This window comes from Anarhichas minor, unplaced genomic scaffold, assembly GCF_050575085.1.
Source record: "Anarhichas minor isolate MPS153535 unplaced genomic scaffold, ASM5057508v1 ptg000028l, whole genome shotgun sequence".
Lineage (NCBI taxonomy): Eukaryota > Metazoa > Chordata > Actinopteri > Perciformes > Anarhichadidae > Anarhichas > Anarhichas minor.
The window spans coordinates 5,036,498-5,062,535 of record NW_027466474.1 but is presented as its reverse complement, the minus strand read 5'-3'; the positions used below and the strand labels follow the sequence as shown (position 1 = coordinate 5,062,535).

Genomic DNA, 26,038 nt, shown 5'->3' with positions numbered 1-26,038 from the left:
TTTCGACTGAATCACACCAGGTTTCCATTTATTTTGTTTATTATGAAGGACTTTTGGCAGCTACAGCCTTATGCTGGTTAAGATTTATGTGACCGACATGACTCAATAGATGTTTGAAGCAAATTGTTCAGTTATTCGCAACACATGAGTAAATGTAAAAGGATAACAGAAAACATATTAAAGAATGGAGAAGAAGAAAGGATTAGAGAAGCAAGAGCATGAGATAGAAAAAGAGGGAGAAATAAATGGGTGGCTGGGAGACAATAGAAGAGGGGGATCAAAGATAAGAAAGCAAAAAAAGGCGAACAGGAGAAAGGGAAAAAAGGGAGAGATAAGAGGGGTAAAGAGGACAATTGCTCCTGCTCTCTTGTTGGTGTCTGTTCCCTCTGTTTTGGCAGTGTCTAAAGCAGTTGTGTGGAAGAGCCTCAGGGAAGCAAGACACAATGGCGCGCGCACACACGCACACACACACACACACACACACACACACACACACACAGCAGGCTCAGTGGAAATGTGTGTGTGTCCAGCTCTGCAGCACTGTGGGGGAGTCCAGTGCTGTGCCCCTGTTTATAACCTGTCAGACAGACACTAATCCACACCAACAGCTCCCAGGTGACCAATGGGCTCACTGCCCTAGCAAGTGACAAGCCGCTAGGCACGCTGAACCCCGCTGACCTCCACACACACACACACACACACACACACACACACACACACAACCACCAACTGCTCTGCTTATGTGCGGCAGCCAGCGTGTGTTCATGTGGAGTGTAAGAGGGAGGGAAACTGCTGGGCAGTAGGCTTCAGTCTCTACCGTGGCTGGAGTACAGAGCACAACATAACTAAATCAATACTTCAATCAGTGTGTTGGGCGAAGACTAAAGGGTGAGGAGAGGGAGCAGAGAAGACGGGGAGGAGAAGAAGGTGGAAGCATGGGTGGAGTGGATATAAAGAAGAGGAAAAGTTGATTTGGAGAGAGCAAAGTGAGACGCTTTGGTGGTGTGATTTGATGTACAGCACAGCACAGTGAGCCACGTACCTGCTGGCATAATGTTCAATCCTGCTGTGTGTGTCTGCATGGGGCAGCTTGGGTGAGGAGCACGGCCTGGGAACAACAGAAGCCAAAGGTTACTACCTCACCAAGGCATTTTTAACACACTCCAAGTATGGATGATGTGGTTGCATTATCAAGAAACACTTCATTTACACAGTTTTACCTGTGAACACAGTTAGGATGCAAGCAAGAGATGTATGACTTGTTTCAAAGTGTTATAAGTTAAGGACAACTTTGGGGTGCTTCCCTCACATTTATTTAAGATCATTAGTTACTAGTTACTTTGCAGATTAAGATTGTATACACAAAACACATGATGGTCTTAACATGTGATGCATTTCAGGTGATTAAACCACTGGTTCCCTACATGTTTGGGACGCTTAATAGTCATGCAATAACTTCATCGTGACTCTTAACCACAGTTTGCATATTTCGATGAGCTATGAGTGGTTCAGGATCTGCAGTGAGGAGATCTGGAGCTTACAGTTACAGTAAGAACGTTTCAATAAGGAAGAACACAGGACGGCTATTCACACAAAGAATCTTGACTGTGTAGAAAAAACTACTGGATTTATACATTAAATACAACTGAGCAATGGACTAATTAAAGAAAGTTGTTTTGATGGTTTTCTATGATGTATTTATATATGCTGTGGAAATATGTCATTGGCAAGACATAAGCAATGACCAAACCTTGTCTATCAAATGAGAGACAGCTGTTGGCTGGGCGCAGGCAATTTAAACATCAACACTGCCACTGTGTCTTCCTACCCTGATGAAGACATGCTTCATGTTGCAACGTTAGCTGCTGCACATTATTTCTATAAACGCGTGCAACAGATTTCCCCACTCCAGACCCAGCCTCTGTCGATTGGTTTGAGCATCCTTATTCTATGAACAGATTCTGCATTCATATGCAATCTGTAGGCCACGGGACAAGATTTTGGCATCGGAAGTGTTCTGGTTTCCGTTTGCAGTCCGAGTAGTGTTGACCAATCACGTTCAAGCAAGCTTATGCTGAATGCAGGTAAACAGTCCACGTGGAGTGATGAAATGCAATCTTGGAAGCCATCGGCTATCGTGTGAGGACGATTTAGATCTTTGTTGGTTTAAAATTATCTTGTAAACTAGGATCTTGTGAAATCTGTGAATCTGTCTGTAAACTCCAACTCCAGCCTCGCATCCCAAGTTGCTTATCGGAATATAAACAATGAGCAGCGCACAGAAAAGGAAGTCTTGGTCCGGATATTCTCTGGCTAAACCGGAACCCCAGAAATATATATTTATATATTTTTTTTTGGGGGGGGGGGGGTATTTGGTAGGGACAGGACACATCAGCAGCCGAGAGGCTTATCCGTCGTCAGAGCGATAGCCGATGCGTTCAGAGATTGCATTCATTCTAATGATAAGTGTCATTCAAACAAAGAGTTATGTTCTCTTCTTAGGTTGTTTCAATTAAAGAGTTTTCAGTCATGTGGAGGTAAAACGAAGAAGAGCGCAAAGATTTGACAAACATTTTGTGTTGCAGAAATGTTGTTTCTTCTTCCCTATCTTGTTAATAACGTGGCAGACTTTCAGATTTATCTTAAAACTCCCTTGACGGGTCCTCAGGCTAGAAACCAGCGTAGTAAACTACCACACGAGGTGTACAAAAAAGTTTAAATCGGCAACATTTCAACCAGCTGTAACATTAAAATGCTGCTTATACATTGAAGCATCAGAAATAATTATACAATAATATACAATAGGCATTATAAAATATAATAATGTTTACCTGGATTCATGTAATAATTTTATGAGGTTAAAAAAGGTGACCTTACTGTGACACAGTCGGCCAAAACATGGCCCGATAATCATGCTAAATCTCCCTGGGTACTGCCGTAGCCCTCAGCTATGCTTCTTGATGATCTCATGGATTTTAGTCTCATCGCTCTTGTTTTTCCCTTTGGGTGAGACTCGCTCATGTGAACAGAGTATCTGAGCCAGACTGAGATCACAGGAATAAATAACATTATGCTAATTCTGAACACAGAGCCATCCTTTTAACCCATCTCAGCAAGAAAGAATGCACAAAAATTGTCAGAACATGAGAATTAGCCAACAACAGCAGGAGTTTGAATGGGTGAACGTGATAGATGACAGAAAAGCAGAGAGATGTCTGTGTTTGTGTGAGTGTTCATGTGTGGGACTCACGTCTCCGAGCTCTCGGCTTCCAGCACAGATTGCACTGGCAGGTAACCTCTCTGCGGGTGCTTGGTGAAGTACTGCTTTGACCTGAACTTATTCTTCAGAGTCTTGGCAAAGTCCCTCATCTTCTCTCCCGAGGTCGTCTGTAGTTGTGATTTAGGAGGGGAGGGGTTGGGGGGGGGGAGGAGGCGTGAGAGGTAGCGTTGGTGGAAAGGTTGGAGATCAATTACACTGCTTAAGATTTCTTCAATATCTTGCTTTCTCCAAAATGACCTCATCTGAAATGTGTCCACTCTGTCTCAGCACTGTTTTTTCTCATCTTGACTTTAGGTGACTAACTTATTCCTCTATCTGCTTTCTCATCTAAGTTTTTACTGCTCTCTCTGCTTCCTTTCTGCTTCGTTTTCTCTCTCTGGCTCTCTTGTTTACTGCTCTCTATCTATATCACAGTAGAAATCTATGGGTGCCTGCGTGCCTCAGCGTTGTGAAAAACTTTAGCTAGCTAATATAAAATATTATCCAATCAAAAAAAAAAAATCATTGTACGGATGGCTTTTTGCCACATTTTACAGCTCGGAATTGATTAGAGATTAAATCTGGCACGATCTCAGGCCACTCCAGCACTCCAGTTACACCTGCTCCTTTGGAATTAACTCGACTTCGGAGACTGTGTGTGCCATCGCTTAAGATATAGCACTTTATGTGTGCACTATGTGAGCCAAAAAGGATGTTACTGTTGAGTGACAGTCAATCTCTGCATACTATGGATCTGGATGAGGCAGTGTAAGCATACATAACAGTGTATACACTTGGAGATCTTACAGTGGAGACGGGGCTAATCTAGGTCTGGCAGCAGGAATCAGGAGATAGTCGTGTTATTTGTCCCTGGAGCCTTGGATTTGTATTCCGTTAAAGCACTAGATGTTTGTCTTACTGGTGTGTAGTACTCCATGATGGGGTAGTGCAGCTTCTTTCCCTTGGTAGTGCGGCCGGTTAGAAAACATGTCTGGCAGATGTCCACATTGAACTGCTTCAAACTGCGATACCTGTCAAGATCAATATAACGGAGAGGCTGAACTGATGCAAGAGAATAAGGCGTTGTGTGTGTGTGTGTGTGTGTGTGTGTGTGTGAAGAATAAAGGGCTGGGCATGTCTGTGTGTTGAATTTATATGCTTTTGTCACACATCCTTCTGCTGCAGACAGGTACAGTATGTGCTCCATTGCAGCAACCTAAGTCAGTGACTGTATCTCAAGTAATAATAATGCATTGGGATTAGTTTCAGCTGTGTTCTTTCTGATCTATGTGTAAATTACTGATAAAGGAAGGTGAAAACAACATTTGAATACAATATCCACATACAGTAGACAAATTATTTTCTGTGCCAAATATTATGGAAATGAAGAACATTGCATAACAACAGGCAAAGTATCTGCACACTCCAATCTGTGCAATAAAAAAAAATTTGAGGCAAGTTTTCTGTCAGGGACCTTCAATCATGATGCTTGAAGCCTGCTTCAATAAATTAATATTATTGCACAGATTGGAGTGTGCGGCTGCTCCTATTATTTATTATCTTACATTGTATCTTAGTTCCAGCATCTGGAACAAGCTTTTATCTAGTTAGCAGCGATTCTTATATATAATGAAAACACCAGCTGCCACTATAAAAAATGTATTTCTTTGCATCTACTTTTGACTGTCAAAAATGTCCCCACCTATTTGTATTAATCCAAATTATTAACAAGTTAGTGTTATAATGCTAACTATAAGACTTTTTCTTGGGTTTATATTACATACGCAATGATTAAAATACCCAGTTCTTTTGCCGTATAATGCTATTAAACTTGCAGGAAGTTAAAGTTTAATTTACACACCCTCATAATGACAATAACTGCACAATTGTATTCTACCTAACATGTTTTTGGGTTGTGTATGTGTATTTGTTCCTCATTTATATCCTCTGTTCTACTCTTTTCTGTGCAATAGCCCACTGTGATCACTAATAAGTTATGCCTACCTGAAGCCCTTGATGGGACACTGTTTGCAGACGTAGCATTTGGCCTGGTGCTTGGTTGACTCTGCAGCAGCCACACGGTGGAGGACAGGCAGCCAAACCATCGACTGGGGCTCCAGGCTCATCCACTCCAGGAAGTGAGACACCTCAATGGAAGGTTTCCCTGGGGCCTGGAAAAGGAAGGGGGAGGGAGGAGACTGTAAACAATCCAAATATAGACCAACAGCAGGGTTTGTGTACCTGCAGGTACACAAAGTAATGAGAGGAGAAGCTGTGCTTCCTTTCCAAAGGTGGTCCAGCACTGAGCGACAGGAGATCAAAGAGAATACAAAAGGAGGAGGAAAGAGAGGGTGAGTGAAGATGTACAACACTTTGGGATATATTTAGCTTTTATGCAACTACTTAAACAATTATGAAACAATAACTTATGCATCTGTGTGTATACTATATGTGTGTTTGTATGTCTGCATGCAGTCCGTCTCTCCTGCAGACACCTTGTTGAGAATTCCAGAAAGTGGGATAAAAAAGGAAGTCAACCTAATAAAAGAATGACTCGCCAAGCACTGAAATCCGTGATGTGCTAAATTCTCATTAAGTCTGCATCAGAGATGCATTAAGAGGTTGATTTCCCCGGGGCTTCCTCCACTGCTCATGCAGAGCAGCATAATAAATGTGTGTGTGTGTGCGCACTGATCACACAGACTGTGAGGTGTACAGAGGTATAGAGTCTCCCGGGTATGAAGGAGCTCCTCTCTGGTAGTAAAGTAGCCAGCTCCATGTGGGAGGTCAAATAGCAGCTGCTAGCATCCCAAACACCTGGAACTAGCACCGACTATGCTGAGCACGCCACCGCATCTCTAAGCAGCTCGCTGAGCAGATGGGATGCTTTAAACATCATGGCAAAAGTAGAGTGATAAACACGCAGTTATCCATCAAAACTCTGTGCTTTCGGCCCCATACATCCACTTAACGACATGCATCCCTTCTCATAAAGTATAAAAATATGTATTAAATGTTATTTCTCATGTTGAATTTGACCAAATAACCTCTGCACATACAGTCCTATTGTTCTGTATATGTCTCTGTCCTGTATGTCGCTGCATATTCTCTGTCCCAAGTGAATCCATCTGCTCCTCTGCCAGCAGAGTCTAAAAGTCAATGTCCACAAGAGGTGCTAGCAACATCTCAACAAACTGACTCACTCATTTGCAAGCCAAGTGATGAACGGGCAAGCAGGTCAATCCCCCATTCGCATTACATGGATATTTCATCTTCAACTAAATGCCGTGACACGGAGAAAGAAATTGATTTTAATCAGCTGTAGCTGATACAGCAAGCATGGACCAGAATAAAATGTGTATAATTAGGATCTGCCTAAAAAATGAGGGAATTAAAAGGATTGCATAGGCCACCTTTAAAAAAAAGCTGTGGCCTGCTCCTATCAACTCCCTAATTATCTGGTGTCCCCAGTTAAATGTCGAAAGGTAAAGTTCCTGCAACCTGTGCCGAACGTAACTCTTAACGCATTAAGAACAAGCTAAGGAGGGAAAGACGAATCAATTCATGCTTTGAACATGTCTCCTCATTTGCTATTGCTCCGCCGGCTACTGAACTCTGTGACCTCACTTTATCATATCAATATTCCAATAGTTCCTATTCTATAAGCAACTTTCTCATTCAAACTTCTTGGGTTTCACTTACAGTCCATGTGTGGGTGGAAACATCATGCATTATCTACCACTTTATTTCAAGTACATTAAAAGCAATGCAATATTAATGTGAAGTAACGTTTGTGAGGCAACACTCTGACTATGTGTAGTGCAGTCGGGGCTTCTTTAGGTAAAATAATTATAACTTTCCTCTGAAGGACTCTGCTGATGTCAGTAAAACACAATAGGATTCGCATATCTGACATCATTTTTTTTTCATACTTGGCTTTTGATGGAAATCTTCAAAAGGCAAATGTTTGATTTTGCAACTCAGTTTTGACGTTTCTGCCTTTATTATTCCGTTTCTGTATTTGTAATTTTGTCTTGGCACAGACAAGTTCGGTTCTGATTTTCCAGAGGTCACTCTAATTACACGGTAATTAATAGATTAGCGGGTTTGAGATACAGCAGTATACTGCAACAGCATAATGTGGGATTTGAAGGTCGACTTGTTGTCGGAGCAATCAAGCCATTGATTCAAGGACTGAAACAAGCATCATCAAGTGTTACAACACTCCCCAGTGGAGGTCAGCATGTTCCTTGCTTGCGTGAAAAGGCTTGACTAACAAGGACATTGGGCCAGTAAAATCCATAAGTAGTTGAATCTTGTGACTGAAACAAGACTATATCAACGCCAGAAAAGTGTTTATCTGATCGAATGGGGTAAGGTGAACTCACTACATAATCCAGACGGCTGATTTCATCTGCTCTTATTGTCTTTAGTAGGCGTGTGCATGTGCGTAGCAAACACTTTTGCCTATCTGTGAATGTGTTTAGGTGTGCCGTGCATGGCGGTAACTCTGTCCTCACCACGCGGAAGCAGCTGCGGACGCTGGGCTCCACGTTGCTGCCCCCAAAAGCAGCGACTTCACCCAACTGTCGGGGGATCTGGATGGCTTCATGGAGCAGCAGGCTGAGGTGACGCTGGTCTGTCAAACCTCCAGGACCAGACACCTGACGGAATAAATCTGCAACCACCAGAACATACAAAAAATACATAAAGTAATGCATCAATTATGCAGAAACTAACTCGTGTGTAACATCATTAATTGTGCGCTGCATCTGTATGCATGAACAATTCTTTTTATTATCATCATATCTGCATACACTTCTCCTACGCATCTACATCTGCTTATTTAGGGAATTTATCGCTACATGTTCTCAGCTTTTCAAAATGTATATTTAATGTAGATTTTAATTACAAAGGCTTGCATTCTCAAATTAAAATATGTGGTCTGCAAAATAATGGCATAACCTTAGTATAAAAACAAAAACAACACATCTGCTTTACATCATTCATTTCTGACAATGAGCCTCCAATCTCGGGCAACCGGTTTACCAAACCTAGTTATATGTAATGAAACTCACTTTTGTGACATATAGACAGAGACAGAATACGTTTTAATGTCCTGGCTGCTGGTCTGCTTGGAGATGAAAGAGCTGCATTAAGTGGAGTCTTGTCAGGTTTTGAATGAGGCCTTTACCAAGCTAGCTGGGACTCGCCTGTCACTGAAGAGATGAATGCTGACAGGCGTGTGAGGCTGCTGCACAATGCCTGTATAAGCAGCATCCCATGTATCCCCCTCTCTGTGTACGTATTCAACCCTACAGGGACAACACTTGGCTTTAACACCTGCATGTTAAACAGCCTCCTATTTATAGTTCTCATAAACAGAGCTGAGGCGTGTTTGACATTTTAAATGTTCACATTGAGCTGTTTGATAGAGATGAGTTTTGGATATGTTTTATGGAGACATTACCACAGTATATAGGCCTATTACATCTGAAACATGCAGCCTGTAGTGTTGCAGAGTCTGCCTTGAGATAATGGTTTATTCCTGGAGTTGGCTGCACAAGAAAGATTATGTGAACATCCATTACTAAGTTTGGTTGTGTGTGTGTGTGTGTTGTGATTAGTGATTAGCCTGGGGTTGCGCACCGATAGTTTTAGGTACATATAAAGCTTTTCGTAAAGTGAACATCACTTACCAGGTAAACATGGCTTTATTGGATCATTAGTAGGTCAGTTATCTCCTACTGATGATTCACCACCTCTTAGACCAATCAAAACTTCATGTACAACTATCTACAAAACACATCTATGTTCCCCTGCTCAATATCTTCTTAATATGACACATTTAAGAGACCTTTCAAAAGGTTTTATGTTCTCAGCTATGATTTTTGCCTTGGTCAAATGTTCAAAGTATGTTACCTTGGGTCTATATGTTTAAATCACCCACCTACAACTAAAAACCTACTGATGTTATACTCCTTAAAACCTACGACCTCAAATTTGCGTGCAAGAGAGTTTTCTTGACCTTCGCAATAGCTGAATGGATTTTAAACCATTCCAACTGCATTTCAAATGTCCATCTCCTCAGACAGCCCTTACCAATCTATTATAATGAGGACCCATAGGACCCTGGGAACATATGAACCACCCCCTTTGCAACTGTATGGACTCTTTCTTCTCTCAAATATACAATCAGAAACTTATTTGGTAGATAATTTCATAAAACCTTTCAAATAGACGCCATGTTTTTCTGATCAGAATATGAGAGGCAGAAGCCAGTGACAGACCAGCAAGTAGTGAATTTGTCAAATGAGGTGTGAAAGCAACACATACTGATGTCTGCAAAATTCTGCCTGTGCGGTGTACGACAAAGTCAATCAAATATTCCTTTTTGACTCACTGGTGACGATGAAATAAACACCCACCATCTGTATCTCAAAGCGGGTTGATGCAAATGCTTCAGATTTATTTGCAAATATCATTCCAGTGACGTCTGGAGTTGGCAAACACGGGATAGTCAGTGAAATGACAAACTGTTAAAAGGCCACCACACGTCTACCTGAACCTAGAAAAAGAGGACTGACTCACGTCAGGGACTATTCAATTGAAGGCAAATCTGTCATTTCAGGCTTGAATAATCCTTGCATGGGTTTGGCAGAGTTGTTTCTGATCTTGTAACAACTAAAAGCTGTTCCAGGTCCAGCTAGCATCAGTTCAAATGCTCACTTTCTATTTTACCTATATTTACATGATGACTTCTAAACTAAATATGTCTCATATTAAATCGAAAAAAGTCGTAATGGAGCGCCTTAGCTCTTTGCGAGTTGACTGGTGAAATGGGAATGGGAGCAATAGAAAGACAGGGTAGTGAGTGAAATGACTGAAATTAATGGTGTCTTTGGCAAGCAATCCTTTTAAGGCCCCCGATGTACTTTGCAGGAGTAAAGAAAGCGTTCTCCCTTAAAGCAGCAGACTCATTTCCTCCATTAGACAAAGTGGATGTCTTTATGTAATACTGGCAATCGGGGCCGTTTTGTTTTGGCTCATTGTTTGCAGTTGAGGAGATGCATTAGGCACATGAGCAAGAATCAGACTCACATTTGTACTTCTCTTGGACGTCTGCATTGCACAAGCTCACCAATCCCATCTTGAAACTGAGAACGCGTATTTTGCCATTACGAGCACTAGTGGAAAGAAAGAGAAGAGGAAGAAGAAAAAGGTTGTGAGGTTCCATTTTTTTAACTGTGAATGAACTCAAATCACGGTGTATTGTGTTGCTGTAATATATTCATACACTGGCTGGGCCCTAACGTGAGGGACAAAGTGAGGAGGAGTTACGTGGGTCAAAGCAGTACAGTACAGGTCAGTGTGAAATTGTATTAGAGCACATCCAGAGTACCTAAAGGCACTACAGTTGATGAAGCGTTTTGTTCAGATAGATAGATAGATAGATAGATAGATAGATAGATAGATAGATAGATAGATAGATAGATAGATAGATAGATAGATAGATAGATAGATAGATAGATAGATAGATAGATAGATACTTTACTAATCCCGCAAGGGGAATTTGTTTCGCTACAGCAGCAATTATGGTACAGGTAAATACAATAACACAGTAAAAATATTAAATATCAAATGCAAATATCAAATGCACAATATATATACAATAACAATAACAGAGTAAAAATATTAGAGGGGCCAGAAGAGCAATAATAAGCTCACAATGTCACTTACAGACAATTACATGCATGCATACTGCATAAACACTCAAATACATACTCATATCCAGTATTTTTGAGGATCAGAAGTGCTGCCCTCAGCTGAATAAATAGAATAAACGATCACTGGCCAATGGCAAGGCCAGTGAGATGGACGCTGTTGTGCACTGACTTGAGCCTTAAATGGTCTCATTCTCTTTTTTACAGCTTGATATAAAACACACAAACACATCGTCACCATTCGTGTTGACAGTTCACAGCTCCAGTGCCAAAACAGCCAGGAAGATTTTACTGGCGTTGGCAGAAACCTCCGGCTTATCGAATTAACGTTTGAATAGTTAAGTGAGAAATCAAGAACATCACATTCATCAGAGAGCGTCAGATCAATGAAGTATAAAATGTAATCAAAGAGAGAGTGGAATTTCCAGAGCTGGGATGTTGCCTTGAGTGTGTTCAACAACAAAGTAGGGACACTGTCTTTTTCCCTGTTAGATTCAGAGCTGGAGCTGGTTGAGAGGAGCTCGAGAGCAACACCTTTCACACACTGTCTGCTGTCTGTCGTGTGCCATCTTTAATATGCACTCCAGTGCTGACCCTCAGGGGACATGTCACTCCTACACACCCTGCTAGTGTGACCCCTTTTGAACGCTGTAATATACCGTGATGCAAACACACAAACAAAAATGCACACACAAACATACGCACGTCTCAATCAGTTTCACGGCCGCTATGTATTGGAAAACAAAAAGCAATTACTGAAATGTATGCAGAGGGTAAACTCTCTGATTGTCTCATTAGCAGCGAGTAGTTAAGAGCTACCGACTGAATTTACAGCAATGGCGGGGCTATTCCTGTAACTCTGCCTCTGTGCTCGGTGTTTTCTCTTTGGAGAACGCTCAATCAGGAGCAAAGACGGGGTGAAAGTTGGTGTTAAAGAGGATTTGTTTCTGCTGTGTCGCAGAGGGCATTATTGGCTCTCTGCCTGGACATTGTTACTGGAGCTTTAACCGCACTGTGGCTCTTTATAGATATGTACAACAAGCGATTGAACCACTTACATCAATCTGCAGACGGTCTGTGCTTGGACTGTGAGGAATAGTTAAATATAGTTTTGATACTGTTTATAGCGGCATAAGATTCCACATAGTGAGTGTCTGAGTGTGTATGCGGTGTGTATTTACCTAAAGCTTCATTATTTGATACTACCATCGACTCAAATGGCCTGTTGTAATGTAAAAGGGTCCCTTTGCAACCACAAGTATTACAATGCCGGCTCTGCAGCATTTCAAGACATAAAAGGACCATCATATCGTACTATATATCACTGTCATGGACTAACTGAAATGCACATTTCTTGCATTTAAAGCGCCCCCAGAGAGTTGCATGCTCCTTAAGTAGCAAATCAGACAATAAAATGAATAGATAGAAATAGGAATCCACTAAAGGAAAGGTCACAGTCCAGATTTACAATGTCAATCGCATGTATAGTAACAAAAAACTCAGATGGAGTGCAGGTGAACTCTATTTAACTCATCTGAACTGTCACTATAATACCAAGCTTTATGAGCATTACATGACAGAGATGAGTCTGTCATTTAAAGGAGTGCTGCACTGATTTAGCTGTGCACTCTACAACATTGTCACCTGACTGAATTTATGCCACTCTGTGCATTCTTCGTCTCTGTCAAAGCCTGGTTCCTACATTACCCACGACGCAACGACCCAGATGCTGGTGTGTTGTGCAAGTAGCCGCTAATGTAGCCTTGTTAGCCTCAATCAGAGATGAGGAGTGGGCTACAGAGGTCTGGTAAGATCCCTTCTTTCTTACTCCACATCCCTTTTTTTATTTCCAAACTTGTAGTCTTCAGTCCCAACCCCAGTCCCAACTGAGCCAAAATACAGTAAACACTCAATAAGCAAGTCGTCACTGGAGGTAAAGACACTTTTCTCAGGAGTTGGTGGAGACAAAATAAAAGCTAAAAGGCAGATAAGTATTAGTCTCCAAAGGAATCATATTTTACTGTGTCTGCTTGATGTGTAGAGACACTAAATTAGCCAATACCATATACAAACTTTGTTGTTTGATAAAAATACTCAATGCAGCTTTCAGCACAAGTAGATGTTAATAAATACCTGGGAACATCTCACCCTAGCTCACCCACCTGTCGTAGACATTGAGCAACCAGTTGAGACACATGTCGACACAAAGTGGAATGTTGACAAGGATGGACTTCTCCTCCTCCAGCCTCTCGTACAGAGCCGTCAGGTTGTGGATCATCTCCACCACGTCCATCACATGCTCCCCCTGCTGCAGCTCCCGCTCCCGAAACACCTCCGCGAGGCTGCTCAGCGCCACTAAATCCACTAAAACACACACATGGATTATATATTAGTAGTTTAGAACATGCTGGAAAGTATTTTAACTGCAACACTTTCATTAAGAACATGTGTATGTGCCGTTTTTTTTTTTTGACGTGACATATGTTCTTGTGATATTCTTATATGATTTGAAATAAATTGAACTGATGTCGGTTCGAGCGCATGTACACAGGCATTCATATACGCATATATATGTGACTGGACGTTTACTTTTGAACACACAAACACACACAGAGCAGGATCATCATCCTCACCTCAGCAAATGAGAGCACAGGTGACAGCGCAGTGCTTATTCAACCTTTTTGCCCACTTACGCCCGACCAGATGTTGTGAGAGCAGTGACACAAATTAGATTTTGCTCTTCTAAACTAATTTGATGGCCCATCCCTAGGAGTGGAGCTAAAAGGGTGTCCGTGGATGCCAGGTATAATTGGATAGCACGATAATGAGGTAGAACAGAGAGAGGAGATAACAGGAGTATTCTCAGGGTTGTGAGGGAATCACCGAGAAATGTATTTTTGATGGGTTCTTTTGCAGCACTGCTCAATCATTCACAAAGTGTGCTGAGAGAAAGAGTGAGAGCCCTGTTATCAAGGCAGCTTGGCAATTAAATTCTGTGACGATATCAACTAGTAGGGTGAGATAAGAGAGCGGGAAAGAGAAAGAACAAGGGAGAGTCATTGAAAGAGGTTTTTCACAGTGGTCTGAGCATTCCGAGTTTTTATTACAGCAACTCGGGACTTAGAGTAGAGAGAGAGAGGGTTGGAGGAAGGTTGCAAGAGAAGGTGGAGAAGGAAAAGGGGGTAACATGAGGAAGGAAAAGGGTCGAAATCGGCCACTTGCAGTGGCTCATCTGGAGTCAGCAGGTGTTAGAGCACTGCAGGTGATGGAAGGTGTTGTGAGAGCACAAAGAGGGAGAACGAAAAGGCCAGGTTTGAGGAACGGAAAAACTGAGAGAGCACAGATTTTGAGGCATAAAGAAACACAAAATGATCATGAAGAAAAGCATTGGGAGAATCAGCATAGTTAGAAAAATGGGCAGAAAGTGAGAGGGTCTTGCCCGAGTATGATACACTATTGAGTGTATATACACACACACACACAATTGGGGGTCTGCGTCGGTCTGGCCTTCCACACATGCGCATTTACCGATCCACATTCAAGTCCAGTGGATAGCAGTAATGCACTATAACGTTGTTTGCTAGAAGTTCAGCACCATTTGTCTTTGTATTCCTCTAAGACAACTTATTTGAATGTGGGTAACAGGGGATCTTCTCGCATAACATTTTTTCAAAACAAGCGTCCACTTTATCCTTCTTGGCAAACCAGCAAGCGGTGCATGCCTTTCATGCCTCAACAATGGAGCAAAAAAGAATTGCCTTCTCCGTCAAATGGAACAATTAATAGCTCAAATTACCTAGAACACCAAAGATCCAGGCTGAAATGAAAAGGAGGAAGGAATCCGACAGTCGAGTGGTTTCCAGTGGCTCTTGAGTTTATCAATACTTTTGATTTCTGCATTGAAAGCCAATGGCAATGGAGAGCATATTTTCAATTACATTTCCAAGTAGTGTAGAGAGGAGCGATTCCTTTGACAACTCAATAAAGAAATGTGCCACAACTAATCGTTATATCTTATTCCGGGAGAGAGCTTGTCATCGTGGGTTATTGATGGTACAGGATAACAGTGTATCACTTAACCAGCCATCCCAGCACTGCAGACATGAAATACCGTCGATGAAATTCTGTACATACATCTCAGAGCCTTCTGAACTCTCCGCAGCTTCATGGCTGTTCTGTATGCTGAGAACTTGATGTTGTTCAGATCCGCTAATGGAGGGAGAGAGATGGAAAGAGATTAGAGTAAATGAAAAGATGGGAGAAAACAAACGCACCCTGCACCACCCTGCCATCGAGAAATTAGACATCATTATCTCTTCATCCTGTTATCAGTTCATTGCAGAAGTCATTAGTGGCGTATATGTTATACTGTATGTGTATGTGCGCATGCATTTGTCTAGCTGAGCATGTGTATGTGACAGCGTTCCTATCTCCCCTTGAAAGCTCTCTGTGTCAGATCAGATTAAAAGTAAGACAGATGATGTTGTTTAATCACAATTAATTAAATGCTGAGCAAAAAGCAATCACAGCGCTGGCAAATTGGGCCTCGTAGGTTCAAGACAGTAGAGATGTAGTCCCTAAGGTCTTTGAAATACAGGGCCCTTAATTAGCCGTGTGACAGGGCCTTCAAAGCAGGAGCCCACTGGTGCCATGCTGCTGGTGGTGCTGCAGCCCAGTGGGGGTCCTGGGCCAATGAGCACGACTCTGAGGGTACTATAATTGTCTCCTTACTCACCCAGTGCTTGGTACAGTTCTGTCATCTTTGGATGGTCCCAGCACGTTGTCTGGGCCTGATGGCTGGTGGAAACAAAAGGGCAGAAGAATTTGTGAAGCAGGCAAAAATGGAGGTGCACATTTGCAGGCCGGAAAGATCAAGGGAAAAAAAATTTAGTACAAATGAGCCGAGGAAAGCAGAGACAGGCTGGTGAGGCAGACTGTCAAAGAAATGAGAGAGAAAGAGAAAAATGAAAGGGCAGGATAGGGCGACCATTGTTTACAAGAGATTTCAGGCCTGTAAAGTGCAGACATACGTCAAACATGATTCAGGTTCAGGCATCAGAGTTGCATACCACAGCTGCTCTGCTGGAGATATACTACAAGTGACTTAAAAGCCTTCACTCAGTGACACTACATGAAATCCAAACCCACACACATCAAAAATATACATTTACACCACCTTCAGATTCCACTACTAGCTCTATGGGCACATTCTGAAAAAAAGATCCAATAAAAAAGGACAAGCGCAGCAAAATAATGAGAAACCCCAGAGCAGGATGTATGCCAGCATCCAGGGGCCTTTTAGCGAAGCACTCATTGGTTTACCTGCACAAGCGCTCATTGATTGGTACCCGATATAGTGCTACTCAGATACTATTCCCATCCCCATTGGTACAGTAATACAAAGAAATGACTAGGCGACTAAAACAAGACATACACGGTTCTGTTGCACATGATTAAGAAACTAAATACTACTTCTATAATGGAACAAACTGTACAAACGCTTGCACAGTTACAAACCTGCACACACAAAGATATCCTCCCCTCGCCATAAATACACACACACACACACACACACACACACACACACACACACACACACACACACACACACACACACACACACACACACACACACACACACACACACACACACACACACACACACACACACACACACACACACACACTTCATTGATAAATCCAGCAGCAGTCTAAGGTGAAATAGTAATGATGAGGTAAATAGATAAACAGATGATTGCTCAAGCAAATAGGGTTCACAGTAGCTCAATAGAGTTCCTGAATCATTTAGTATGTATATCTGCTTTGTAGTGGTAGCTCTGTACAAATGCTTTGGCAATGGAAATATCTTTAAAATATGAGGCAAGAAGTGCTTAAATTTGAGCTGTATTTTGCAGTTAGAGATATGATTCGATTTGTTTTTCGAAGCATGAAGCTGGTAGCTTACTTCCAGGCCTCTGAATTGCTGCCTATCTCTGATATTTTCAGTGATTCAAATGCTCTATGTCTGGTGCTTTGCCCGCTGTTTTCCTGCATGGAAAAGTAGCCAAGCCAATCAGTGGTTTGAAGGCGGGAAATTATCAATACACATGGTGAAATGGGCAACGACTCTTATATAATCATAATTCTATGATCAACATACCAAATGTTAAGTTAACTGCTCCAACCAACTTACCCCAGTTTCTGTGTGGATTGAAAGTTATGTCAATTAAACTGACACATCAGTCACAACTGATTTGCTATTGCTAAATGACCCCCTCTCCAGAAGAGAAAACGGCTAACATGAACGCGATGTAAAACTGAATAAGGAAATAAAAACAAATCAGGCTATATGGCTGCCACTCCTTAATGTTTCACCAACTTTTTGATGTGACATCCCCAACTGAATCCAGCCAAAGTACAGACATTCCACACACACTGCAGAAACTGACCCTGAAGTTGCACTTACTTGATGTAGTAGGGCACTTTGCTGGGGGAAATGGCACGCTCCCACGGTATCTGCACTGAACCTGTGCAAACACACAGAAACTAAATCAATTTCAGCACTGGCATGTGACGCATGAAAAGCCATTGTGCACTTTTACAACTGTAAAGCCAAAGAGGCACGTCTATTGTGTCGGGTTTCCACAGAGTGTTGGTTTGTTTGGCACGGCCGAATACGGGGTGACTGCAGTGTTTAAACCGACCTCCAAATTGGACCACAGAGGGTCCAGCAGAGGATCAAAGAGGAAGAGACTGCCCAGGAAGAAGCAAGAGGCACACTGATACAGAGGCATACACGCACACATACACACACCAGTCATTGTCCATTATTGCATCTCGACATGGCACAATGCAGACTTGTGTGTTGCTGCTCTGCATATGTGAAAAACACTCACACGCACAGAAGCCTGAAGTAGACTCACGAATCCAAAGGCAGAGAAAGTATGCAGATCCTTTACTTAACTAAAAGTACCAATATTACAATGTAAAAATACTCCATTAAAAGTCAAAGTCCAGCATTCAACATCCTACAGAAGGATTATCATCAAAATGTACATAAAACATAAGAAGTATTCCTTGTGCTGAAACATATCCGCTTTGACTGATATATTATTGTATATTATATCGTTAGAATGTTAATACTGACGCATTAATACAAAAGTAGCATTTTACTGTTGTAGGTGGTCGAGGTGCAGTTAGTTTAAACTACTTTATAATTCAGTTCGGTAGTTTAGTCCAGTTGTTCCCAAACTGGGGGCCGGGCCCCTCTAAAAGGGTCACAAGTTAAATCTGGGGGTCATGACATGATTGATGAGTTAGTAAAGAAAAAAAAACAAAGTTATGTAACATAAAATTGTCTTACTTTTCTTGACTCTTCTTTGGCTTTTTGGGAGTAATTATTGTAGATTTTTGTATCTGAGCCTCAAACAGTTATTTAAATGTAACGTTTCAGAAGTCACCATGTGAAACATGACACAAGCAGACACTGTTTTATAAGGGGTTAAAACTAAAAAGGTTAAAAGCCACTAATATTACCTTTAACTATGTAACTATATAAACGTAACCCATTTTAAATGTTAATATCTTAATTTGCATAGCTGCCAGATAAATGTATAGTGGTGAAATACTCAAGTAAAGTATCAAAAATTTAGTACAGTACTTAAGTAGATGTACACAGTTACATTCCACTACAGCACAAATCCATCCGTCTATGCAAAATAAGTGTCATAATCAATATTCCATATGTCTGATGTGCTATTTCAAACGACATACTGAAATAAATGCATGTTGATGCATAAAGAACCGACACAGACGCTCCTACAGGGCGCAGCGGGCTGAGCTGGCAGTTGGGTATAGTGCTATATAAGCCCCAGTGTGGCATCTCTGAGCCAGCATGACAGCAGTAAAAGTGGATGAGGTTTGGTGAGGACATTGGAAGCACATAAGCGCACACACCGCTCACACGGGGAGCCCTTCAACACAAATCAGTTTAAATTAGGTTTAAAAAAAAAAAAAATCACATTTTCAGCCCTCCTGCTGCATCTCTGTAGCCTTTGAAGAGCAGCAGGTAAAAGAAGACACAGAATTCACAGATATGTATCTCTGCTGAAATTAGAGCGGATCTGATGAGCATCGCTGGGGATTTCTATTGCAACGGTGTGCTGGATCTGATGAAGACAGACGTACAAAGCCTGTCAGCTCCACCTCTAACCCAAATACACACGCAAACATACACGCCGTCTTTTATAGCTTTATCGTAAAAAAGTGTAACACACCTAACCTTTTCATCCCCCTACACTCTGAGACAGTGTCTTGGCACAGCATGGCACAGATTGGTGCAGGTACCAACTTCAAATAGCAGTAGAGGACTCTTACTGGAAAGGAAGTGCTGCGATCCGGGGCCAAAGTCTCTGTGTGCATCCTGGAGCTGCTTCAGCCGCTCCTCTATGGAAGCCTGAGAACAAACACACACGCACACACACACACACGCAGAGTTAAATCAAAGGGAATCGTGCTGTACATCTGTCTATGCTACAAATCCCCCAAAGAAAGACAAATATGCACACAGACCACCTGTTTATCCTCCATTAGTTAACTACGGAATATAAATGATGTCTTTTCCCTCTACTGGCCCTCTTGAAGGACTTTGAAAGCCTTTGAAGAGCAGCAGGTAGGAAATGAAGACAGAGATTACCAAGTAATATATTTTGTTGAAACGAGGACAGAGGCACCTGGTTTGCAATGTCGGTGTGGAAAAGATGATGAAATGAAGAGAGAGAAGGTGTGTGTGGGGGGGGGGGGGGGGGGGTGCAAAACCTCACATGAGTTGCGTCAACAACCACGCAGACTGAGAGACTAAATTATTTAGCCTGCCTAATCCTGGTTTATTTGAAATATATTGGATTTGGCACATGAATCGTTGTCAGCTGGATGTTTGAGACAATGGGAGGTAAATCCACTCGCGGTGAGGTAGAGCGACAGATAAAGAGAGGAAGAGAAAGGAGAAACTGTGAGGGGCCTTAATACTTTAAAGAGAGGCACAGGCAATGAGTCTTAATGTGTAAAGTTAGATATATTAAGTTGGCATTTCTCTGTGTGCACATGTCATTGCTCCCTCAGCAGAAAATAAAACAACATAATCTGGAGCGTGATTAATATTGGTTGGGTCTAATATAGAGCATTGTCAATGTGCCGTGGAGATGTTGCTGCCAACAGTGTGGTGTTGAACAAACTATTTAGGCAATTTGGGTTTCCATAAGGAAGACAAACGACTGAATTATCCATGATCGACAAATATTAGCAAATCAAATTTGGAAATACATTTTCGCAGAGCAGCCAAAACCAACAGGGCACAGGATGCTGCTGGGATTTAGCATTTAGCATTTTAATTAAGAGAGAAGTAGGACACAGAGAGGGAGACAAAGAAACAAGGTTCCTCCAATCTGCTTGTTTTCACAGTGAAAGATAGCAGGTCAGTGCATCTCATTGCGTTGAAATTAATTAACATGAAAAAGTGGAGATAGCAGATCAACCGGGGTGCAGGCAAAGCAGCTCAAAGAAGGCTTTTTTCCCCTCTCAAAACCATTTGCAACACCTGCCTCATCATATGTCTCTTGGGATCTACGATCACAGAAACTCAGAACAATCCAAGATCTGCTGGTGAATATGGATACTGAAAGCCTTTTTAACAGTGTTGATCATCAAGGGGGCAATTAAAGGGCTTACTTCTCGAATAAAAGACCAGAGGACACTCTACCAACTGCAGTGCACAGTGCTTCAAATATTTTGCAGAAATTGTGCCGTAAAAAAGAACATTTTCATGAAGACTCTTCTTACCTCCAACGCAAAGAAACATCAATGAGGAGAAAGATGAGTCGCAATTTCTGTTCTTTCATTGTAGCTCGTTCCCAACAATCCTTTCCTAAAATACATGGGACTGTGGAGACGATTTGTAGAGGATATCTCTCGCTCTCTATAATTCAGGCTCCAGAAAGTGTGGCATTGGAATTTAATGCCCATCCGAGTGCTTTTACTGATTGTTTAAACGTCACTATGCATCGTGACCCTCGTGAAAGAAACCTTTCAGGTGCTTTAATTGTAACAGAAGAGAGATATGCTACTGACAAAAATAAGACTGACAGATGTTTCTATTCATATGCAAACTCATTCCATCCCACACATTAAAAAAAGGCTTGCATATCAGTCATTATAGCTGCAACTCTAGGATATGACGTACCTCCCTGGAACAAAGAGGACACTTGATCTGGTTTGGTCAAATGAGTATCCTCAAATGGATCAACACAACTAGAATTAAACACCCTAGAAGGACCTTATACAGGAGGAGTTGTTTTTAAGAAGACACAAGCAGAGTCACAAAACCTACTACTTAATAGTTCTATTACTACATACTTGACTGTTTTAGCAGTTATAGACATATTAATACACTATAACTAACGTGAAATGAAACAATAAATGTAACATCAGATGTCAACATTGGAAAGCTGCAACCAATTCAACTTTACAAAGAGACATCAAAATATATAGTTTTTTAAGATCTTATACTTTTGCTTTCCAAGATTTTTTATAGCAGCTTTACATCCACACACTTTTTTCTAGCTGTCAGCTGCTCCTCTATTTCCTTTGTGCATTGAAAAGTATGCATCAAAAGCACACTCCAGAATCAACCGTATGCATGTCTGGTTTGTGTAAATATTATTCATTTTTCTATTGTAAAACACCCTACACTCTAACAACCTGCTTACAATCAGTAGTGTGGATTTGGGACACGGCGTGGGAGACTACAGCCATGCTAGCTGCTCTGTTGTCATCAAAGTCATTAAGATACGCCATCTGGGGACCATGAATGTCTGTACACAGTTTAACGCTACTCCTACTCCACAAACGGATGAGATATTTCTGTTTGGACCAAAGTGGTGAACTGACCAATTGACAAACCAGCATTGCCGTCTTTACCACCCAACACGAAAGTCGCAAACAGTACGGGAGCAGTGAGTGTGCAAAGTGGAAAATTATATCTAGAAATTGTTACAGGGACGATAATATCATCATGTTCAGACGGCAGAGAGAGACAGACAGGAAGAGTGGCAATTAAAACATAATGATGAGGCAATCAACAGCAGGCTGTGGAGAAGATGTCATGAAGGGTGTTTAATGGGAACAGGGGGTCTCACTTGAGTGGATGCTCCTACAAGTACTACAGAGGTTGCTGATGGAGGCAATGCTCACTGGATAATGCATCCATACATTCAGCTAAGCATCGAGGGGAATGGCAAAGTCCACTTCAATGAATTCAAGGCACTTTATCCTTGAAATTTTTAAAAGGCTTTGAGAGTAAATGCCTTGGATTCATTGAAGAATAGATAGAAATTGATCTAAATATACATTTTCACATTTTAAAATAGTTCTAGCAGCTCAGATAATCTCTGTAAACCCCAGCCCCTCATACTGATGCCTTGCCTTATATTAACAGCACATTTGGTTAAACATGTTTTAGCCCTTTTACTACCTACATTTTAACTTCATTTATTGTAACACTTGTTACATTTATTAACTGATCATTTTGCAAACATGCTTGTTATAGGAAATTGGATTCATTTTCAATTCATTATTCTTTTATTCTTCTCAATTTACTTTCATCCCGATGGGTTACAAAACATTAAAAAAAAAGAGTCGAGCATGTGATAAATTTGAAATGAACTGAGAAGAATGGAAATACATCGCTGCCCTGGAATTATGGATGTGCTGGTGGTTTGGAGTGCGGCCAGGGATCTTTTGTTTCACGTAATCCTCAACTGTCTTTCATCAAATAAGAGCAAAAAATACCCCAAAATATACTTAAAACTGTACAGTCTACCATCAAAAGATGAGCAAAACTGTTAAATGTACAAGATTTGTTTTTGGGAAGCTACAAGTAAAACATGCATGCTTGTGTTTTTGAGTGGCATATATGCCTTTATTCAATAGCTGACAGTAAGGAGATGACAGAAGATGAAAGGAATGAGTGATGGGAACAACATGAGACAAAGGTTCTCCTCCGGACTTAAACCTGGTACGTTGCAGTTTATGGTCGGAGCATCAACCCACAGGCCACCATGGAGCCCCCTTGACGTGGGTGTTATGTTCAGATCGGTGCTACTCACCTAACTGGACAATTGTTGATAAATCACTTGCATATGAAGCACTTAGTTCAGTGCTTTTCAAGATCCCTGAGAGTAACTGGCATTCATCTATCCACTTGAAAAATGATCTGATCAGCCTTTCAAATAAGAGATTTTGTCACACATGGCTTGTTATCCATGCCTAAATCACACCGTTGTCCTTCACAAGCTCAAAAAGACGTAGAAGACATGTTGTAAAGCAGTTGGAGGCCTGGCGTGTGGGCACTATTGGAGCCTCACAAAAGCTCTTAATTTGCATTAGGACCAACATAACACATGGAATCACTCCCGAATGTCTCCCTTGAATTTGACTGCTGGAAAAGCTGCTGCTGACAATGTCAAACAGACAAAGCAGACCCAGCAGTGGACTCTACCTGAAGCACTTTCCATCTGCTGTTGAGATGCTCCAGGGCGCGGGCGTTCTCCATCGACAAATGGACATCGGAGATAGCCAGCTGGTGGGCCAGATCATTGATGTGTTTCATGCCCTCCTTCACTTGGGTTAGCTCCTCCTTAAATAACTGCAGGAGTGTGAGAGAGAGCGAGACAAGGGTAGAGAGAGGGGGATGGTAAAGAGGAAACAGCAGTTCTGTCTCGGAAAATATTTTGCAGCAATATATCAACATAAATGAAAGTGAAACAAATGTATAATGGTATTGGAATAGCACCAGCCTCTGTCCAAAGTAGATTTTACATGTGAACAATGAGGGACAACAGAAAATGTATACAGTACTTTTTTTCAAGGACTGGTGTCTTTTTATGGCATTACACACTTACAAGATTGGGAGTGAAAGGTACTTTAAGGCATTCAATACCAGAGAGCTGCATGGCAGGAACTCCCGCACACTCAGCCATTTGACAGCCTGAAGTCACATGTTTTTTTAAGGATTACTTCCCTGCATTTCTTCCTCAGTGTGTAATTTGAATGACATGATGTGAATTCAAGTAAAAACATAAAAATAATGTTCCAACCCAAATACCCAAATGCATACTGCATATTGAACAATTTGTAACCCTCTGGAAGATTCACTCTGGAGATAAAAAAATTCAACAAAATGGATTATTTTAATGGCAGGACATCAATCCTTGATATCTGTGAATGTGCTTACTGTGCTTACAGACCAGCAGGGACAATGTGGAAGGCAGAGGCAACAAAATGACAAGCAGAAGTATTAAAAAAAATGCCTCACTGTTATCATGTGTCAGTGCGTGCTGTGAGTGTAGAGCTAAAATAGTACATTTTGTCAATCGAGAGGAAATTAATCGGCAACTATTTTTATGATTGATTCATTTTTTTTTTAAACATTTTAGGATGATCTTTTTCTTAAATGTGAGGGTTTGCTGCTTTTCTCAGTTTCATGTGACAGTAACAGACACTTCTTTTGGTTTTGGACTGTTGATTGGAAAACAAGATATTTGAAATGTCACCTTGGGATTTTGGGAGGCTGTGACAGGCATATTTTACTATTTTATGACATTTTAGAGACCAAATTATAGAAAATAAGCCTTAGTCGCAGCCCTATACGTGTGTATGCAAGTGTGCATAATGTATATGTGTGTCTCATTTGCATCCGTGTGTGTGCTTTTGTATCTTGTGTGTAAATGTGAGTTACAGATGAGGCCAATTGACAAGCCTGCCCTAACCACCGAGCTGAACATGTGCTGTCTGTGACAGTGACATAATTGTTGTGAAGGGCCCACACTTCTAATGAATAGCACCACAAAATGACATGTTGGCATCCCATAATGACTGAACCAATGACCTGCGATTTGTCTAACATCTATTCGACTGGGGGATTGCCATCTCACCGTGCCAGTTTGAAGTGCCACGTCCTTGTCAGCATCTGTCAGATCACAGCTACTCTATCAGGGATGTGTACACAGGCAACCAAAACAAACCTTTTAAAGCAGCGCAGCCTGATACACACCTCTCAGTTATTCATTAGTAATATATCACTGCTGTCAGTGTTTTGATGTTTGTTTACAATGTCTCACAATATTTTTTTCAGGGTAAGCCTGGGGCGATTATCTCAAAAGAGACAATCAAGTTGCTCCGCAGGTTAAAGCAACTTATATCTGGAATTTATGATGATGCGTCTGCGTGTACAAGCGCATGTGGATGAGAGCGATAAGGAGAAAGAGAGAGCTCGTATGTGAAGCAGCGTGGTTTCCTGTGTCTACCTTGGTGGCGTCTATGTGATCCTGCAGAGAGTCGATGAAGAGATCTCCGACGGGCTCCCAGGCGTCTCTCACCCCTTCTGCCTGCTCCAGGGCCACTGCCAGCTCCTCCATCGCCGCCTGGACCTGAAGTAGACGCTCTAATGTCCTCTCCATGTGTCTGGGGGTTTCGTTGAAAACATAATTCCTGACAGTTAATGCCTGGAGCATTACAATTTGGAGGTGATGCAAGCAAATACATCTATCAAACTCCATAGAGCATGCAGACAGACACAATATGTATTCAAATTTACAGACTGTAATTTCAGTAGAGCTGTGCCCAAATTGTTTCATAATCTAAGTGCTTTTTCTTCGAAAACATGTTTTAATATTCTAGTGAGCTCTGATTTGTTTTTGCTTTAAAACTTGATAAATGCATTTTCTTAATCGTTTCTGTAATGGATTATATTAGAAAGTTGTTGTAATCAGGTTATGGTAATTGTATTACATGTAATGTATTACATGACCACGCACTCACAATCACAGGGAGAGATAACATTCGACTTCATAGCTCGAATAGTTACAGGCATGTTACTATTATATGGTAAAAACCTTTTTTTTTGTAAAAAAATGTATTTATTTATAAATGTATTATTTGTTTTGCTTAATTTCAAATGTATTTAACAAGGAAAAGCCTAATTGAGATCAAAAATCCCCTT

General features: G+C 41.4%; 1 protein-coding gene across 1 annotated transcript in view; it reads right to left on the bottom strand.

Moving 5' to 3' along the window:
* drp2 (dystrophin related protein 2) overlaps positions 1-26,038 on the bottom strand; it is a 101,624-nt gene that overhangs the window by 11,248 nt on the left and 64,338 nt on the right. The window contains exons 7-19 of the mRNA XM_076103621.1: positions 25,344-25,500; positions 23,537-23,683; positions 19,360-19,438; positions 17,450-17,510; positions 15,719-15,780; positions 15,118-15,192; positions 13,146-13,347; positions 10,361-10,446; positions 7,780-7,937; positions 5,264-5,430; positions 4,179-4,290; positions 3,251-3,387; positions 1,043-1,108 (exon numbers count right to left, since the gene is read on the bottom strand). Of these exons, the coding sequence (XP_075959736.1) occupies positions 1,043-1,108; positions 3,251-3,387; positions 4,179-4,290; positions 5,264-5,430; positions 7,780-7,937; positions 10,361-10,446; positions 13,146-13,347; positions 15,118-15,192; positions 15,719-15,780; positions 17,450-17,510; positions 19,360-19,438; positions 23,537-23,683; positions 25,344-25,500 (1,509 nt within the window). The remainder of the gene's footprint in view (positions 1-1,042; positions 1,109-3,250; positions 3,388-4,178; positions 4,291-5,263; positions 5,431-7,779; positions 7,938-10,360; positions 10,447-13,145; positions 13,348-15,117; positions 15,193-15,718; positions 15,781-17,449; positions 17,511-19,359; positions 19,439-23,536; positions 23,684-25,343; positions 25,501-26,038) is intronic.